An 18,948-nucleotide genomic window follows, 5' to 3' on the forward strand; every position below is an offset into this window, starting at 1 on the left:
TGATTTGCTCAAGGACTCATATGAAAAAGCAGCACTGGCTGCAATGAGATGAGGAGATCAGGCTCTGCTCACAGTCATTCTGGGCCAGACCAAAGGTCAGGCTGGCTTTGTGAGGCTGACAGTGACCAAGAGCATTTGTCTAGGAAAAGTTTATGGATGGGGCAATCACACAGTGACGCTCTCCTGGCTCACACTCCTAGCGCTCTGGGGCTCTGGACAAGGTCATTCCTTGCACAGAAGCCCATTTATCCTCTGGTTATCCATGTTAATTTATCCTTTTGGTTATCCTACTTCTTTTTCATACCCTTTCTGTCTCTGCTGTATCCCTTTCCAGATGCACAGAGGGGCAGAATGGTACTGAGCATTCAGAGACAAAATGCTGGTTGTTGTTTCTCTCTGTTCCTTTATCCCCCCACATCCCTCCAGACCAGTGTTCCTACTGTATCATCCTCCCTTTTCTCTCATAAGGATTTGGAAGAGAGGCTTGGCTTTAATTTATACTCTTTGCCAAGAGTCTCCAGTTTACCACTCAAATTCACTCTCTTGTGGTTATAGGACTAACAATAAAAAGAGCTCTCAGCCCAAATTTCCCCCTGGAACTTGACTGTCCCTAGGATTTTCTCTAGGATTTCAGAAAGAGTATCTAAGCTTTCCTATTTACCCAGGCATAAATAAGCCCTATTTTTCCCCGTGTCTCAGCAGGGGTATTTACCCTGAGCATTAACACCCACCCATCCCAAGGTTAGAGGGACTGTGGGGAACATCTGAGATGGAGAACATCTCTGCATCCCTGATTGGGCTGGGGACAGGGCAGGATGGCTCCAGCACCCATCACCTGGGAACCCTGTTAGTGAAATCTGCTTTTAGACTCACAGAACTATAGAATTGTTTAGGTTGGAAAAGCCCTCTAAGACCATCGAGTCCAACCACTCCTCCAGCACTGCCAAGGCCACCTGTGTCCCCAAGTGCCACATCCACAGGTCTTTTAAGTCCCTCCAGGGATGGGGACGTCACCATTTCCCTGGGCAGCCTGTTCCAATGGTTGACAATACCTTGGTTGAAGAAGTTTTTCCGAATATCCAATCTACCTTTTATGCAGTGCAGAGCAGAGGAGGGAAACACCTGAGCTGTTGGGCCATAGGAAGGGACTCCAGCAGGAGCACTCCAGGCAGCTGCAGAGCTCTCCTGGCTCATCCCAGGGAGATGAGGACAAGGGAACTCTCCTGCCCACCCACACTATGTAATCTATATCCAGGGGAACTGCTGGCAGGAACTTGAAGCATATTCAGATTATATTCAAAAAAACTGAAAGTCCCACTGTTCTTTAAACCCTCATATTCATCTTCAGAGCCCACACAGTAGTGACTAACCAAACCTCAACAACTAATCACTGCTGCTGTCAATTAGTACCACTGAATGTGCTTTTCCTCCTGCAGATGACTCCAATTCGGGGTTGCCTGCTCTGGTTTGGAGGGATGGTGTTGCAGCATCTCATGGAACCATGAAGGTTGGAAAAGACCTCTAAGATCATCAAGTGCCACTGTCTGTGCCAGGCCGTGTTCATGCACTGTCCCAGGAGCTCCCACCAGCTGCAGTCACAGCTCCAGCGACATCCCTGGGGACAGAATCTCCTGCAGTGCCTTTGGAAGGAGTCGTGGAGCTGCATCCCAAGCCCTGCACTGCCCTGAAGGCATCTCTGTCTGCTTGGTGCTGTCAGAGCCTGCCTGCAGCCAGGCAGGGGTGATCTGGCACAGTTTGAGACATTAAACCTGGGCCAACCAACCACTGTGGCTCTTGCTCTGAGCTTGTCAGGATGCAAAGGTTGAAATCAGACATGAGGAGCCAGTGATGCAGCCCTGCTAAGTCCAAAGCACAATGGTTCATGGTCCCAGAGAAGAGGATCACAGATCCCACTGCAGCTCCAAGGCTGTGGGACCAGAGCATCCACCACAGCAATGCTGAGTTTTGCCAGCTGAGATTCTGACTTTATCCACTCCATTAAGACACGGACCTTAGCAAAACATGCTCCTGGCTGCCTCTGTCTACCAAAAGTTAAATTATCTCCCTGCTTCTCCTGCTCCAGACTGCAGTTAAAGAATTGGAAGAACAGGATTGTTTAGGTTGGAAAAGACCTCCAAGATTATTAAGTCTGTCAAGCTGCACTGGAGCATTTGGCTGAGCAGGGCTGATTCACCATGGAGTCACTGCAAACTGGGACTTAAGAGGTTAAACAGCACTCACAGGAACATGTTCTGGCTATGGGAGAGCAGATATAACCACAAAGCACTGCTCCACTGAGGATACTACTTGGTCTAACTCTGTATTTGACCCTCTTCCCAACACTCCCTAAAACCAAAAAATCAAAAGAGACTATTTAACCAGTCCCAACAGATACAGAAAATAACAAAACCCACAAAGAGGTTATTTTGCTGACAGGACATTTATACTGAACCCAATCTTGTCATTTTCCTGAATTTGCTTATGGGTGGTTGTAAGGAAAGCCAGGACTGAGCAGGACAAAGCAACCCCCTCACTCACAGGAAGAAACAGCTTCTGGTGGGACTGGAAGGGCAGACACCGAGATTGCTCCTCAGTCCTAAACCAAAGCACACACCAAAGCCATTGAGGGGTCTTGGAAATCCTCTGCTGGTGTCAGAGCTGTCCCAAAGCCTGCAGAGGGAAATGCTGGAATAACTGGCATACAAAGCAAAAGCACAGGAGGGTCATCAAGATGCCACATGTGCCAGGGGTGGGTTCCTGGGCTGTGCTCCTGACAGGGACCTTGGAGCATCACCTGGATCACCTTGGCATGGGCATCCCTAAGCTGGTATGGGGCAGGTTAAGGGGACAGTGACAGTAGCACAGCATGTGACACTGTTAAACAAAACAGAGGGTCTCCTGGGGACAAGAAACAGAAAGTTGAGCAGCCACTCCTGCAAAACCAGTCCATGCATACACCTGAGTGAGCAAGGCACCCTGAGTGGTCAGAGGGGAAAGGGGGATTTGGGAAAAAACAGCCTTAAAAAGGACTCAGACTGGAGAACCTCTTAGCCTCACTTCACATTAATAAAGCCTCAAGCACAGATGGTACTGCTGGTATATTAAAATAAATGATGGGCTATCAGGGAGCAGCCTGGCTGAAACCCTTTATTACAGCCCAGGCTTGGATGAGTCTGTGATTAGAATTACTCAAAAACAAGGGGAGAAAACGGAACAAAGAAAGCAAAAGCCTCCAGTAATTCTCACCATATCGACCCCTCTCCGTGATTAATGCTGATACTCAGCATCTTTGCAAAACAACAACTGCTGGAGGTTTGAGGTAATTATTTTATTGTCAGACAAAAATCTGAGCAATTTACTTATTTCCAATATATGTTCATAACTCACTCTCAAGCAGAGCAGAACTTCTACATATACATACATATTTATATTTATATTTATATTTAGTTCTATAGAGAGGGAGAGCATCCTTGCAGGAAAGAACTTGAATCTCCTTTCATTCTCAATGGGTCTTAATCTGAGTGAACACCAGAGGGGAGACAGGTTTAGCATCAGTCATTTGTGGTTTGCACTGTCCAAGCAGAAAGTGCATCTACATTCTCATTAGGAAGGAACATTTTAAAATTATCCTCTCCATAAATTACCCTCTCTCTCTCTGCTACTTGTTGCAAAATGCTCTTTCCCTCCATTTTTCTCTTACCAGCTCTGCCATGGGGCCAACATTTTAACCCCAAAGATCAGCCTCTGATGTAAATCCCCAGAAGGACAGAGGCAATTCAAGGCTGATGAACCTTCACATTCCCCTCTATCCATTTTTTTAATGCCATGAAAACAGACAGATTTTTGCTTCAGTATAGATCACTATTAGAAAATAAATGTGATTTCTCCAACATAAGGAAAGCCTCTTTTTACATGGCAAAGCCCACCCGGAACAGGCACACAAAGGAAAAATGAGTAACTCTCACCCAGGGAAGGCACTGCCCTGCCTGTGTTCTTCAATCAAGCTAAGTGATTGCTAAAATCCAAAGGGAGAGAGGGGCTGAAAACCAGCTCCTCAGTCTGAATGGAGCCATGTTTTCTGACATGTACAAACGGAAGGGCGGGAGAAGAGGCAAAGCCCACTGAGAAGTGACACATGTAAATACTCAAAACTGCAGGCGTGGGAAAGGACAAGGATTACTGCAGATGAAAGAGAGAGCAAAGACAGTATGATTTATATTCCAGTGGGGCTGACAGGCAAGGGGACAGGCAGTCCAAGGCAGCTGACAGCCCAGAAGGATTCCTGCCTCACCGTGCTGTGCAGGAACCCAGATGGTGCTCGGGCAGCAGATGCAGCCCAGCCTTCGGAGCACAGAGCTCTGCGCAGGCTAACGGACCCTATCCTTGAATCCAGGCAAAAAAAACCCCAAGATAAATTACCTGGAGCAGCAAATGCAAAGTCATGCTCCAAGGTAGACACATCCTAACTTTAAAGGATGTGTCAAACAGATGGATAGAGGCCGACAGCTAGGGAAGGTCAGAAACGCTCAGACACGTGCTTGAGTTCTCCAACTCTGCTTTCTTGGGCTGACAAGTGCAACTGCAGGTGCAGCAGAAAGCCTTTCAGAAGGAGTCTTCCTGTGCTGGGAAAGTCCAGGAGCCTGGTGCTGCTGCAGGCTGCCCTTCTGTGCTACCCAGCAAGCCAAGGAGGGAGAATTTCATAGAATCATTATGGCTCGAGAAGTAACCAAAGAACTTCAAGTCCAACCCCCAACCCAGCACCACCACTATTTCCATCACTAAACCATGTCCTCAAGTGCCATATCCACATATTTTTTGAACACTTCCAGGGCTGGTGACTCAACCATTTCCTTGGGCAGCCTGTTCCAGAGCCTGACAACCCTTTTGGTGAAGGGCTCCCCTTAGTAAACCTTCCCTAATGTTCTCTGTACGCAGACATCACCCAAGACTCCCCTACCTGAGCTGGGTTGGGGAGTCTTCCACAGATGTTTCCACCACAGAAGCTGCTGCACCCTCCTTGCAGGTGTTTCAGGGAATTTTTGCCTGGCAAGGAAATGGGAATTAGGGCAGGCAGGATTGGCAGCAGCCCTCAGACTTGGATTCATCCATGTATCCTACCACCCATTAGAAACTTTCCCCAGTCACTGGGACCTCTTACACCAACCATGTCAGCCATGGTGACCAAAATTCCCTCTCTCCTCCCACAAACTGGCAGATGGTTTCTCCATGCCTTCACACCGACTCTCTCCAAACTGAAGAAGAAGAAGGAGAAATGTCTTGGATGGACAGGATCTCTTCACTCCTCCCTGCATTGTCCTGTAACTTCAGTTTAACACCTTGTCTGATGGGATTCCAACTTCTCCGTGGGCAGGGAGAGGGAAGGCAGAGCCAAAACTGAGAAAATGCTTCTAAATCCTCCCCCAGCCCCGGGAGGCAGCACTTAAGGGCTGGTAACAAATGGGCTTAGTCTTCCTCTGACACAGGTTTAACTGGATACATAAACTTTGTGGAAAGGCTGGTATTTTAAAGTAATGTATCCAAGGATGTTTTAGTGCTGCTGTTTCCCAATACACTCCACCAAAAATGTCAGGGTAAAATATCAGTCTGATTATTGTGAGCAACAGCTTTGTGTCACCTGTTTCTGATAGCTGAGCTGGGAATCACCAAGACACCCTCAATCCTCTGATTTACTCATAGAATCACAGGACTGTTTAGGTTGAAAAGTCCCTCGAAGATGAAGTCCAACCATTCCCCAGCACTGCCAAGCCACCACTAACCCATGTTCCCAAGTGCTACATCCATACAGCTTTTAAATCCCTCCAGGGATGGTGACTCCACCACTGCCCTCATCTCTCTTCCCTGCCCTTAGCCTTGATTTTTACTTTGAGGGCAAGAGTTGAGTTGCTTCCGAAGGAAGGACATGGCTCCAACTCATTAGGGGTTCATGCTCCAGGGTTGGAATCTCCTCATCTCTGTTCACAGAGCAGACACACTGCTCCTGTCTTCCCTTTGAAACACTTCTGTTTCAAACTGACCTCATTCCCAAGGGCACAGCAGTCTTGTGCTGGATGGAAAAAAGGAAGAGCACAGAAGGGTGGTCAGTCAGGACCACAGGGCTCAGACTTGTCCAAGTTTTGTGCCTCCTGGAAGGTCCCACTGACCAAGATCCCAGCACAGGGCTGTGCAGGGAGCGAGCAGGTTGAAGAAAGAAGGAATAGTAAAGAGACACACTCCTCAAAACACCTTGGAATTAGATCTGACGAGGAGAAAAAGCCATCTCTGATGTGAATTGTCCCCTTTTGGGAGCTGCTCTGCTGTTACAACAGCGAATGTCACCCTGAGCTGGCAGAGAGGATCATCACTGCTCACAGATAGGATGCAGAATTCCCTTTGACAAGACAAACCTGATTAAATATGAGTCTGCTCCAGGATTAAGATGCAACCATAAACAATCTCTTAGGTAAAAAAGAAGCAATTCCAAAGGGAGAGCACATCCCTCATGAGGGACAGAAACCTGAGTTAGGCACAGATTGATGGTGGGAGCTTTACTGCTGCTTGGGAGACGGAAGGGGAGCTAGCAAGGAACATATGGAACTGTATAAATTATTTGGAGCACCCAGAAAGACAGGAAAAATAATCTCTGTTCCTGAGACTGCTCATTTCTTTCTGCAGCCGTCTGGAACCCAGACCTTGCATGGCCAATGCTTGATGCCACAAAACTCCCATAAATACCTGTGATGGGGCAAGGCCACAGAGGGCAGGATTGCTGCAGGAACTTGGAACATGGGGGAAGGAAAATCTGCTGGTTACGCTCCTCATCCTGGCTCCTGCCAGCCTCTCTCACCTGGGATTCCTATGGACTCAGCCCCTCCTGTTAGGATCTCTGTGTGATCCTTGCTTCCATTCCAGGGAGAAATGCAGGTGTGCACATCCTGCCTCCAGAAGGAAAGGGCAATGCCCAAGCACTAATTTAATTCCCCTCCCCTCTGCCAAAGGCTCCCTTGTGAAACCAGAGGGGTCACTGGGCCTCTCCATGGTTTTGCTCACCACCTTTAAAACACAGATGAGCCTTTCCAGGGTGATTAAGGAGATAAATGCATTAAAGATTAAAAGGCACTCCGATGTTCCAATACCACGAGCTGTAAGAGTACTTAAAATAGATCCATTTGGGGCAGCAATTAAAGAACATATTACTAATTTCTGAGCCTCAGCTCCTGCCTTCCTAATGCTGGTTATTTTTGCCCATAAAAGCATTAATCCTATCTTCCTGTAGAAATGACATTTCAAACATTCATCATCTTCCACTGCTGTCCTTCTGCTCCTCTGCCTCACCATCATTAACCAGAGGCATCTGTTATATGGTTTATGCAGTGTAATTTGTGACCACAGATCTGCAATACACGAGAGCTATTTTCTCTGTAAGTAGCTGCTCAGAGCTGCAAATATTTTTTATCCATTATAAAATAAACCCAACATTCACATTCCAAAAGTGTGTTTATTATGCAAGTGCCTTGTCATTACCTGAAAGAGTTATACAACCTTCCATTATGGTAAGAACTAATGTCCTACCCACAAAAATACATGAAACACAGACATGGTTTATATTTTGGAAACTACACGTCGAGAATTATATTGTCACACTTCATAACTTCTTCCTAAATTGATTTTTTAATCTCTAAATCCTACCCAGAGGGATGATCCAAACTCCCCTGTGTACAATTCCTCCATGGGTACATGGAAATCAAAAACAAATGCTGTGGAACCAGGCAACTCAGGTGACTTCTCACCAGCTACAGTCCTGTAATACAGTATTGCCATGAACAGGTGGATGCAAAGAACACACCAATGGGTCAGCTAAAGAAAGGCAGACCTGGACAAAAATGGATTTAGGTTAAAACAGAGAATAAAAAATAGTACCTAGCATACATAAAAGCCACCACAGAGAGCAAATTCAGATGTAAAATGGAACTACAGATTGATGAAGACAGAGCAAGGTGCTAAAACATGTTAGCGAAAATACAAAAATTATATCAAGTGGACCCTAAATTGAGAAAGAATAAAACACCAATTCCATACATTTTAAATGCACAAAGCAAACTGCTGCATGCCCCAATGTGGTAAAACTAAAGGCTTAGTAAATTTCCCCAGACCTCCTGCTGTTACCTATGGATAGCAGGAGTCCTTCACCTTGGGATGTGGATCACAAGCAAGCACTGAGGCATCAGGAAATAGCTGGGAAGCCTGGGGCGAATTTTCCTCTTGGGTCATTGTTGTTAAATTAAGAATTCTCACAGAACTGAGAGAATAAATACTCTTGGGAACTGGGAGAAGAAGCCACCACCAACAGAAGCAGAGGGGTTTGATCTCCTTGGAGTTGTACAACATAGACCATCTGCTCTAAGGTGCAGGAGGAATAACTGAAGGACCATAAACTGTTCACTAGGTTTGAACCCACCTCAACCAACTGCAGTTCTCCTGGTAATGCATCACAAAAGAGGGAGCAGGGGAAAATTAGGTGGTTTTATTTATTCCCTGAAAATTCAAGTTATGCATGTGATCTTCCTGCCCATCCAATGCTCTCCAGGTGTTTAGTGTTTGCCCACCACACCCCCCATATACACAAACCAAGAAACAAGTATGGACACACCAAAGTCACCTCACAAAGAATGCAGAGAGGTCCAAAAGTGCTGCTCTGTCCTTCACTGGCAACTTCTGAAGGCAAAGCACTTGAACAGGACACCAAACCAGATCCCAAATCATATTCAGACCTCGCTTCCCCAGGGCTGCAGGCTGCCAGGATGGCTTTTGGAAGCTCAAATTCTATTTTATAAAGGCACAGATTTTCTCATTTTCTGCTTTACTCTGTCTAAATATTGCTGGTTAGAGAGTCAGTTGATGGGCTGTAAAACTGTCAGTCTCATTACTGGCACTTATAAATGGCTTTTGCTCAGCTGGAGTTAATGTAGGACCATCTGACTGCCCAGAACTGACATTTTTAATGATTCTGTTCCTCCAGCGCCTTCTCATTGACCACTACAAAAATCCAAACTGTCTCTTGCCCTGCCAAGATGTTTTGTGGATCAAGTTCCTTGTTCTCTGGGGATTTGCAGCATGTCAGCCATCAGAGCAAGCAAACTCAATAATAACTGACCTGAGAACAGCTATTCCAACACTTCTGGGCTCCTCTGTACTGTAGATTTTAGCATTAAATGTCAAAATTCTGAAGGCTAGAGGACAGATGCATCCCCTCAGGAGGAAGACATGTGTGTAAGGTATATTAAAAATGGAAAATGCCAGCTGTAGAAGTTTGGTGCTTGGATGTTGTCCCTCACCCTCTACTCTGCTAGGTACTGTCACCTTCCTTCAGGTCTCCCTTTCCAATGCCATAGCCCAGGTGAAGTAGAACAGCTTCCCCCTCCAAACCCTGTTTAATTTACACAATAAGGGAAATTCTTCACATCCCAGCACTATTTAGGGAAGGAAGGGACAGACAGAGTTCTTCTGGGGATGTCCAGCAGTTACAAAGCTGTCCCAAAAATCAAAAGAACTGAATTTTCAAAGTTGAAAATCACCTAGAGAAAAAGGGTTTCAAAGAAAAACAGCCCATGCACCTATCCAGCAGATCCAAAGCTTCACAAGTCTTTTACAGTGAGTCTGGTCTCTCCAGGTGCTCCAGCAGAACAATGGGAGCAGCTCTTCCAGCTTCCTGCAAGGTTGGGGGATTTCTTCTGTTCTTAACAACCCACCCCCTGCTGACACAAGCTGTGCGCTTTTTCCACCTTTCCTCTTCTCCCAAATACACTCCATAAAGAAGCACATAGCCAGGACCAGCTATGGACACGGAGCTAGCCTCATGAGTGCTCATGAACCCAGAGCTGGGAACCAGGGCAGAAATTCCCACCTGGCACAAACCGGAGAGGGGAAGGGCTACTCTCCTGCAGAAGCATCTCCCATTCCCCACTCAGTCCCAGGAAATCAGCCCTCTCATCCCCTGGGTTCAACTCCTTCCATGGAGCTCAGATTATCAGCGTGAGCCCATGCAAGCCCTTGGTTTTCACAGAATCACAGAATCATGGAATGGAATGGCTCGGGTTGGAAGTGATCTAAGATCATTTAGCTCCAATCTCCCCATCTAGTTCCATTCTCTTTGTGCCTCTAAGCCATAAATAATTTCCCTTCCTCGTAGGAGTACTGTTGAGCACCGGCACACTGCAGATGGCAAAGGAAGCAGTGTCACAGAGCCTCTGAGGTCATCTAGGCAGGAAAAGAAATGGCTCTTTTCATAAGTGTCTGCCTGCTGGAGTAAGAGGGCTGAGTCACAAGCAGAGAGGCTGATCCCACTGCTTCCCCTCTTTTTTTTTGCCAGCACAGCACTGCACAAAAGTCCCATCCAACTCCTAAAAATAAACTCAGCTCAGCCACAGCCTCATCCTTTCCCTCATGGATGTTTGCACGGACTGCAACAGCCTGAAAACAAAAGGCAATCCAAACCACTTGGATCTGGTGATGTGTAACCCAGCCAGGCACTTCCAGAGAATGCCAAAACCCACATCTACCCAGTCCTTCAGGTGCTCAGACCTATTGCTGATGCTGACCCAGTTTAGACTTCACAGGGGCTCCTCCAATTTGCATAAAGTCAATAAAACGTAAGTTAGGGAGAAGAATCCTGGTTTTTGCCACATAATCTGTTAATTCCTTGTCTGAAATTTTTGGAAATATGGCCTTTCCAGGGTCTGAGGAACAGCATCAACCCCTGGTTGCTGCTTTCTCACCTGCCTCCTGTACCAGATAGGCATCTCCTACCCTGAGCCTCCTCCTCCAGCAGCTGGAAATGCAGCTGTGACTCCAGTCCAGACCTGCATAAACCATGAACTTGGTGCCTGATGCAGAACAACCTCCTCTGTAACCCCAAAGTTCCTGGCAAACATTGTCATATCCAACAGCACCACATACCTCTGTCACCCAGCTTGCCAAAGCCAGAAACCCTTAAAGACTTGGAATTATTCCCCTCACACAGCTCCTGTGCAGCCTGATGGGATAACAGGAATGTGAAACAGGCCTGACACAGCCACCCCCCAATACGGTGTTTTCCAAGCAGGATTTAGTGTGACAGGGAGGGATCAGCCGTGGTGCAAACTCAATCTCTCCTCAAAGGCCAACCCTCCCACAGAGTTCTGGAAATCAATCCTCCCACAGTGTTCTTGAAACACAATCTTCAATTCAATTAAGGAAGCCAACATCACTAAAGCAGGCTGGAAACAGCATCACAGAGGAGAACCTCCAGGTTAAATCAGAATTACACATTCAGGGGAAGGGATAAATCTCACATAAATGTATGTGATAGACAACATATAAAGGAGTTTTGGGGTTTTTTTTGTTTGATGAGCTTCTCGGAACAGCTAATTCTAATAGCCAGACATAAAGACCTTCTGTCTAGATGTGGTTCAGCTCCCACAAATTCACCTGAAGGGTTCCCACTGCATTTGATGGGGCTTGGCTTGGGAGCTGAGTATGCTGGGAAATGATTCCAGAGCCTTTTGCCAATGTGGGACAAGTTCCTTGCTAAGATCTACCTTGTCCCACACCAGCTTTGACTTGCATCATGTGGACTTCACACATATAAACACTGACTCCTAGGGGGAGTCATTAAACACAGGGCCTATATGTACAGTGGGAATAAATTGTATAAAGCTTTGTAGAGGCTTTGCAGGTTTGTCTTCACACTGCCAGCACAGGGCCCCATGGCTGGACCATGCACTTCTTAAAATGCCAGAGGAGTGGAACTTAGACAAATGCTGCTGAAGTATCAAACAGGCTGATGAGCAAATACACAACTCCTTTGTCCTCACAGGACAAACATCCCTACACCAACCCATCTTGGGCAAAGGGAACTGAAATTTCCCCAGGAATCTCACACGAGAAGTTATTTTTTTGTCCACCCTTGGAGCAAGACAACACTAAGCAAAAACAACAATTGGGTTTAGCTTGAGAGCCAACCCATGAGATTTCCTGGCACAAGGGACTGTCTCATGCAGAGTGCAGAGCAGGAGATGTGTCCTTTGTAAGGGCAAAGCAAGAAGGGGCTTTTCTCTTACCCAGGCCCTGGTTCTGCTGCTCCCACTCGATGGTGTCAGGAACCTGGTAGGACACCCCAGCCAGCTGGGCCACAGGGTTTTCCAGGCCAGCCAGGGGCTCCTGGGAGGTCTCTCCAGGAAGTGTGAAGCCTGGCAGCTCCGTGTCACCCTCCATGCTTTCATCCATCAGGTCTATGTCTTTGTCCTCCTCGTCTTCCTCTTCCTCCTCTTCTTCTTCCTCCTCCTCCTCTTCATCCTCTTCCTCTTCCTCACCCTCTGGCCAGAGAGACAGAAAAGAAACATCAGGAAACATCCCACCAGGCAGAAAGTTCACAGATCTCTCTAGGTGAGCACCAAGCTGAGCTCCTCCAAAGGCAGAGCAGCTGAACAAACTTGTGCCTGTTCTCTAACAGGAAAGACACCCAGAGGGGTTCATTGGGAGGAGCTCATCACCACTGGAAGTTGCTGAGGAACAAGGAGATGCTGTCTCAGACTCTCAAATTACCGGGAAATACAGTAATTTTTTGCTTCCTAACAAATAAGGATGTGCATGTGTACCAACACCTGAGCATCTGTAACTACAGAGCTCCCTGCTTAACTCATTCCAGCCCAAGTGAGAGCTCTTTCCCTGAGTTCCAATCTTGGAGGCAGCAATAAGTTGGTTCTATTTTTAACTCTTATTAAGTCTTTCCCAGCTCTGGAAAGGGCACTGCTTTCTAGACCAGGTTGCTCCAAGCCCCATCCCACCTAGCCTTGGAAAGTGTTGGAGAGAAGGCAGCAGAACCAACACTTCATGGGAGAGCTGATAAATGTGACATTGGGGAAATTCCTGTGAATTTAGTGCAAGGTGTCCCTGCACATGGCAAGGGGGTTGAAACAGGATGATCTTTAAGGTCCCTTCCAACCCAAACCATTCTGGGATTCTATGAATTCTATGCCACAGCAGATACCCATTTATTCCAGAACTGTCTGTACTGTTCACATGCGGAAAAATAAATATTTAAGCCATGTTTCATCACTAGAATCTAAAATGGCAACACAGGAACCACTGTACTGGATCAAACCAAAGACCCTTTCTGTCCACATCCTATTTCCAACCATAACTTGCTGCAGATGCTGAAGAAAGACCAGAGCAGGGCAAATACAGAGCCCAGTCTTCCCACAGTTTCTCCTCCCACGTTACAGTCACCAAAGTCTCAGGGACATCCTATGCCCAGAATTTGCACTGGAGCTATTTAATAGCTACTGATGGAGCCACCCACCAGGGACAGACAATATCTGGAACAATGCCATGCTTTGAATTTCTCACACTTTTTCAAAGCTGAGAATCAAAATATAGCATTTATGCACCTTTATCTAATTTACACCAACTCTGCTCAGACAGGTAGAGAAACTGTCTCCTGGTGTAGTCAGACTGGGAGAGCCCATCACCCTGCATCAGGCATTAAAAACTAACAATCCAGCCAAATCACCATTTGTTATCCAGATATCCCTTTATTTGGAGTTGTACCTCATATAGGTTGGTGGCAATCCAACCTGGATTAAATGGGGTAAGGTGGTCTCCTTCCTTTGGCCTCCACAGACTGGAGAGATCAGTGCATGTTACAGACTCACTGATTCACTGTGCTCTTCCGTGGCATCTCCTTCCCTTGTAATTCAAGGATTTGCTTCCAAGCACTGCACGTTTTTCTCAGCTCACCAGGCAAGACAATCCCAGTCGCTGCCTTTCAGTTCTAGTCCTGTGTTCCATACAAATGAGCTGCTGTCGGGATTTAGCTGCATCATCCTGCTGTAGCAGGGCTTTTGGTACCTGGAAAGATCATTCCTGCCACAATGACACCACACAGAGCATCTAATGGAGCTCACGGGGATGTGGTTGGCCCCTTAAATTCCCGCTGCATTTGTAGGCATTTTCTGCATTAGAATGTGCCTGTCATTTAGAATCAACCTCTGAATTTTCTCTGCCAAAATGCATGTTTTCATACAAAACACACGACTGTAAAGCTGAGAGTGGCCCCCAGAGAGTCTCACAGGAAACCTGCAAAGACAAGTTAATGTAGGTCTTTTCCCCCTGCTGAGAGCAACACAGCTATCAACAACCCCAAAACTTAACAGCAGCCACACTGAACAGCCAGAACACCAGAGAAGAGGAACATGAACAGAGTTTTTCCCTAGACTAGGCGTAAAAACCAGCCAAGAGAGAACAGGCATCGGATTTTTATCTCTGAAAAACTACTCTGGGACAAGGATTTTAGAAGCTTCTTGTGATTTTTAACAACCCGAATGACACACACCTGCCAGGATCGAGTGCTGAAGCCACAGATAGCCATCTCCCTGTCTCCAAAGCCTCGCAGGCAGCCAAGCTGAACACCCAAATTGAAAGTGCTGAGACTACTTATCACATCTGATGATCACCAAGCTCCATCAATCACCACGCAGCCGCAGCAGAAAGCTGTGAATAATGAGATCCTTGTAACACAGCCGCTGCAAGGGGGAAGGAAAAGGCTCTCAGCTTGTTCCCTTCTCCTCTCTGGCTCATTCCTGCATTTGAAAACAGCTTTTTAGTCCCCATTCCGAAACGCCAACAGCTTGCCTTGCTGCAAGGTGCAGCGCAGAGCACCACTTGGTGGTCACAAGGAGGAAGCTACACTTCCAAAAAAAACCCAAAGACTTCACGAGTGTGGGATTGCAGCAGCAGAGGCACAACAGGCAGCCGTGGGCAGGCTGTGCATAAGGCTCGGTAGTCTCATAAGATGGAAAATGGAAGTGAGCATCACATAGCTGAATCTCAAGCTGGAGGTTTGTGTTTCACACAAAAGCCTTTTGCAAAAGTCACGTTTTTCCTCCTAAATTGGCACTTTTTGGCCTTCAAAAGGCCTCAGCAGCAGATTGAAAGGAAATTATTGGGAAAGACTGAATGTAGCAAGGACTGAAAGTGCAAAGCCCAGCAAATTCAGAAATTAATCCAGAGTTTCATGTGTATTTGCAGCTCACTGTGAACTATTTTTGTGTCATGGAATGGTTTAGGTTTGAAAAGCCCTCTAAGATTACTGAGTCCACATCCCCAAGTGCCACATCCACGCATCTTTTTAATCTCTCCAGGGATGGTGGCTGGGCAGCCTGACACAATGCCTGACCATCCTTTTGTTAAAGAAATTTCTCCTAATATCCCATCTAAACCTCCCCTGGTGCAGCTTGAGGCTGTTTTTCTTGTCCTGTCATTTGTTACCTGTGAGAAGAGAACATCACTTCCCTAGTCCTGCTGGCCAAGCCAGGGTGGCTTCTGCTGTAAGCCAACCTTGCTCCAGATTTTCATAGGTTACACGTGAGCTGATTTTGTTTGTGTGCACCAAATCCATGATGTGCCACGTGGATCCATCCAGGAGGGACAGTATCTTCTCTCCTCTCCTCTCCCAGTGACACCAGGACACTTCAGCACTGAAACACAGCCCAAGCAGATGTTTGTGTTTTCACAGAATCATGGAAAGGTTTGGGTTGGGAGGGACCTTAAAGCTCATCTTGTTCCAATCCCCTGCCACAGGCAGGGACACCTTCCACCAGAGCAGGTTGCTCCAAGCCCCATCCAAACTGGCCTGAACACTTCTGCCACTCTCTGACAGACTAAACGAGCACTGCATTCACTAAAACAGCCTCTACTTTGCCTTCATGGAAACAGAAAAATAAAAAAAACCCAAGAAGCTCAACATCTCCCTGCTGTGACAATGGACAACAGGAATCCCCAGGGAAAATGAGATTCCCAGTTCATGTGTCAAATGTTTTAGTTCTGAAGGACTTGGCAACCTTGTAACAGGTATTCAAAATTTCAGGCTTGGGGAAGCTATAGGGGAGCCCAAGGAAACAAGGCTGAGATAAAATAACACATTTTTCGCAGAGTTTTTGGGGGTGCCAGCTTTATTAATAGAAACAGACACCATTGGGCTTTATCATGGGACTCCAAATGGATCCATTGGTGACATTGGTGATATCCAGAGGATTGGATTTGCTGTTTCAGGGGGGCAAAAGCTCCTTATGCTTGCTCCAAAAGTGAGGATTTTTACCACAAATGTACACATGTACACATCCATGCTGGCTTTTGTGACTTAGGCAGGAGAAATGAGACCACCTCACACCACCCTTGTGAGGTAGTTCCTTGACACAGCAGGAACACAGAACCTGCAGGATCTGGAGCAACTGGACAACCACCAGCAGCCAGCAGGTAAAAAGACTCAGACTCAATTTTTGGGGGTGTGATGGCTTGAAAGAAGCTGCAGCTGAAGCCACTTATGGTCATAACCTTGCTGAAGGCAATGGAGCTGAAGAAACCTCCACTGAAGAATTATATTTCTATATTGAGATATTTTCCATTAATGTTTGCAAACACTTCCATTCCTCAGAAGAGCCAGGAACCCATCATTTGTCAAGTTTAACACACAGGAGCAATATCTTCCTGTGCCCTGAGCAGCGAGAGGCTCACAGTGGAAGGTGATAGATTCACTCACAGGCACAAACTGCACTCAAAGTGCAACGAAAAAATAAAACAAACTAAAAAGGAAGGAAGTTGCAGGGCAAAAACTGGAGCTGTCATTTGCTCTGTCCTTTCCCTTCCCAGCCTCCCTCACACCAAACTCAGTAGACAACAATGTCTAAATGATCCCACAGAGGATTGCTGCGATCCAGGACAGTTTAAGCTGTGATTTTATTTGGTGTTCAGTGCTGCAGGGTCACCCCTGTGTGCTAATAACAATAACATGTAAATAATGATGTGTAACTAACAACAGGATTAGGGATGGGGAGTCTTGACTCCCATCTCTTGCCAGAGCAGGAGGGAGAGGCATTAAGAAGCCACTGCCAAGTGTTTTCTCCCACTGAGGTTCACTCTTTGCACTGCTTTTGTGATCACAGCTGGCTGTGAAGTCAGGAAGGCCTTTCTAGGACAACTCTTTTATTATTAATGTGTTGCCTTCACGTGATTAGTCATATAGTGTCACCATCCAACAGCTCCAAAATGCTGCCTTTGACAGCCCAGAAGGAGAGAGCTGGTAGGAAGGTAGATGGGCTCTCACCAAGCTCTGCTCCTGGGCAAAGTGCTGGGCCATGGCGGGGCAACAGATCCAGGCACAGAAACTCTGCCAAACACCAGGGGAAAACCGCCCTAGGGATGAGCTCTGCTAAGCCCAGTCACCTCCACTGCAAAGCCATCCAGGGTATTTGCAGGATGTGGTGTTGTCTTAAATGCTGTGCTGCTCTAGGAAAATCAATCTCCTGGGAAGTTCCAGCATCTGGGCAGTTGCACAGAGACAGGGAAAGGGACTGTTGGGAAGAATACACCTGTTGGATAGGATCCTACCACACAAAGCAGGATAACATAACCCTACCACAGAAGCTTCGAGAGAACATGAATTTACACGTCACAGAATAACCAAGGCTGGAAAAGCTCTCTAAAATCATCACCATGTTCCCCCCAGCACTGCCAAGCCACCACTAACCCCTGTCCCTAAGTGCCACACCTCTTAAATCCCTCCAGGACTGATGACTCCACCACTGCCCTGGGCAGCCTGTGCCAGTATCTGACCACCCTTCCAGTGAAGAAATTTTGCCCTAATACCCGACCTAAACATTCCCTGGTGGAACTTGAGGTTGTTTTGTCTTGTCCAAATTTTTTTTCTTTTGTAACAGAAGGAAATCCTTGCTGGCAGAGTGAGCGTTCCCCTGGCAGCAGGGCTGAGCTGATGCTGCTTTAGGAGCCTCTCCTTGCCAAAGCTCAAGAGAAGCTGCTCCCCAGCAGAAGGCTCTGACATTGTACAGACAGTACAAGGAAAGATTCAAATTCTGATCATAACCCAATTCCCCCCCCCCAAAGCTGAGTGGATTCACACTTGGGGTTTTTTTTACACTCCTGGCTCACTGCTTGCCACAGGAGATCCAAGGCACTGAGGACTTTTAGCAGGGGGAAGAAAAAAAAGTAAAAAAGACTCTCCTGGGACCATGGCTCTAGTTCTGTATTAAGATCAGAAAGAAAAATTTCTATAATCACAGAATGATTTGGGTTGGAAAGGACCTTAAAAACCATCCAGTTCCACCCCTGCCACAGGCAGGGACACCTTCCACTATTCCAGGTTGCTCCAAGCCCTGTCCAACCTGGTGCCTTGGAAACTCCCCCAGGGATGGAGCAGTCACAGCTCCTCCAGGTGTGCCCCACCACCACTCAGTGCCTCACCTCCCTCACATTCAAGAATTTCTTCCTAAAACAAAAACTGTATCTCCAGCAGCATTCACCTCAAAATCACTCTCACATTGAGCCAGGCTAGAGGGTCAGTTTAGCAACACAAGACTATTTTAAAAGGGGGGAAAAAAACCCCCAAAATGCTGCAAAACACCCCATATGGACTATAAAAAGTTTGTTCCCTGGCTTGCTGCAGAACAGCTCTTCCACCCCTGGGTGTACAGGTGTTGAACCAACCAGTATGAAAATCAAGACAAGAAAGAGAGGATTTATCAAGTGAGAGCAGTCAAATCAGTCCAGATTTAATGACCATGACCTATGAGTGGACAGAACAAGATAGATGAAGGCAGATAAGGAGTTTATGACATCTCTTAACAAAACACTTTCCCCTGGAAAAGGGCTATGGGCATGAGACTTCTTTCCAATCACAGAAAAAAGAAAAACCAAACACAAACAAACCCCAACCAAAAAAAAAGGAAAAAATAAACCAACAAAAAAACCCAACAGCCCCAGCAGAGACATTAATTCCATTTTCATTGGAAAAGGCTGTTGGTGTTTCTCCAGAAGCATTCAATTCAATCACACTGCCTGGGAAGATAACAGCCAAAAACCCAAGAGTTAAGAAAACATTTGATTTCAGCTTTATTTTCT

General features: G+C 46.6%; 1 protein-coding gene across 2 annotated transcripts in view; it reads right to left on the minus strand.

Annotated features, from left to right (window-relative positions):
- The window catches only part of ARMH4 (armadillo like helical domain containing 4), a 53,737-nt gene that overhangs the window by 20,065 nt on the left and 14,724 nt on the right, over positions 1 to 18,948 (minus strand). For both annotated transcript variants that reach the window (XM_048307372.1, XM_048307373.1), the window contains one exon: positions 12,096 to 12,350. In XM_048307372.1, coding sequence (XP_048163329.1) covers positions 12,096 to 12,350 — 255 coding nt within the window. The remainder of the gene's footprint in view (positions 1 to 12,095; positions 12,351 to 18,948) is intronic.

This window comes from Corvus hawaiiensis, chromosome 6 (genome assembly GCF_020740725.1).
Source record: "Corvus hawaiiensis isolate bCorHaw1 chromosome 6, bCorHaw1.pri.cur, whole genome shotgun sequence".
Taxonomy (NCBI): domain Eukaryota; kingdom Metazoa; phylum Chordata; class Aves; order Passeriformes; family Corvidae; genus Corvus; species Corvus hawaiiensis.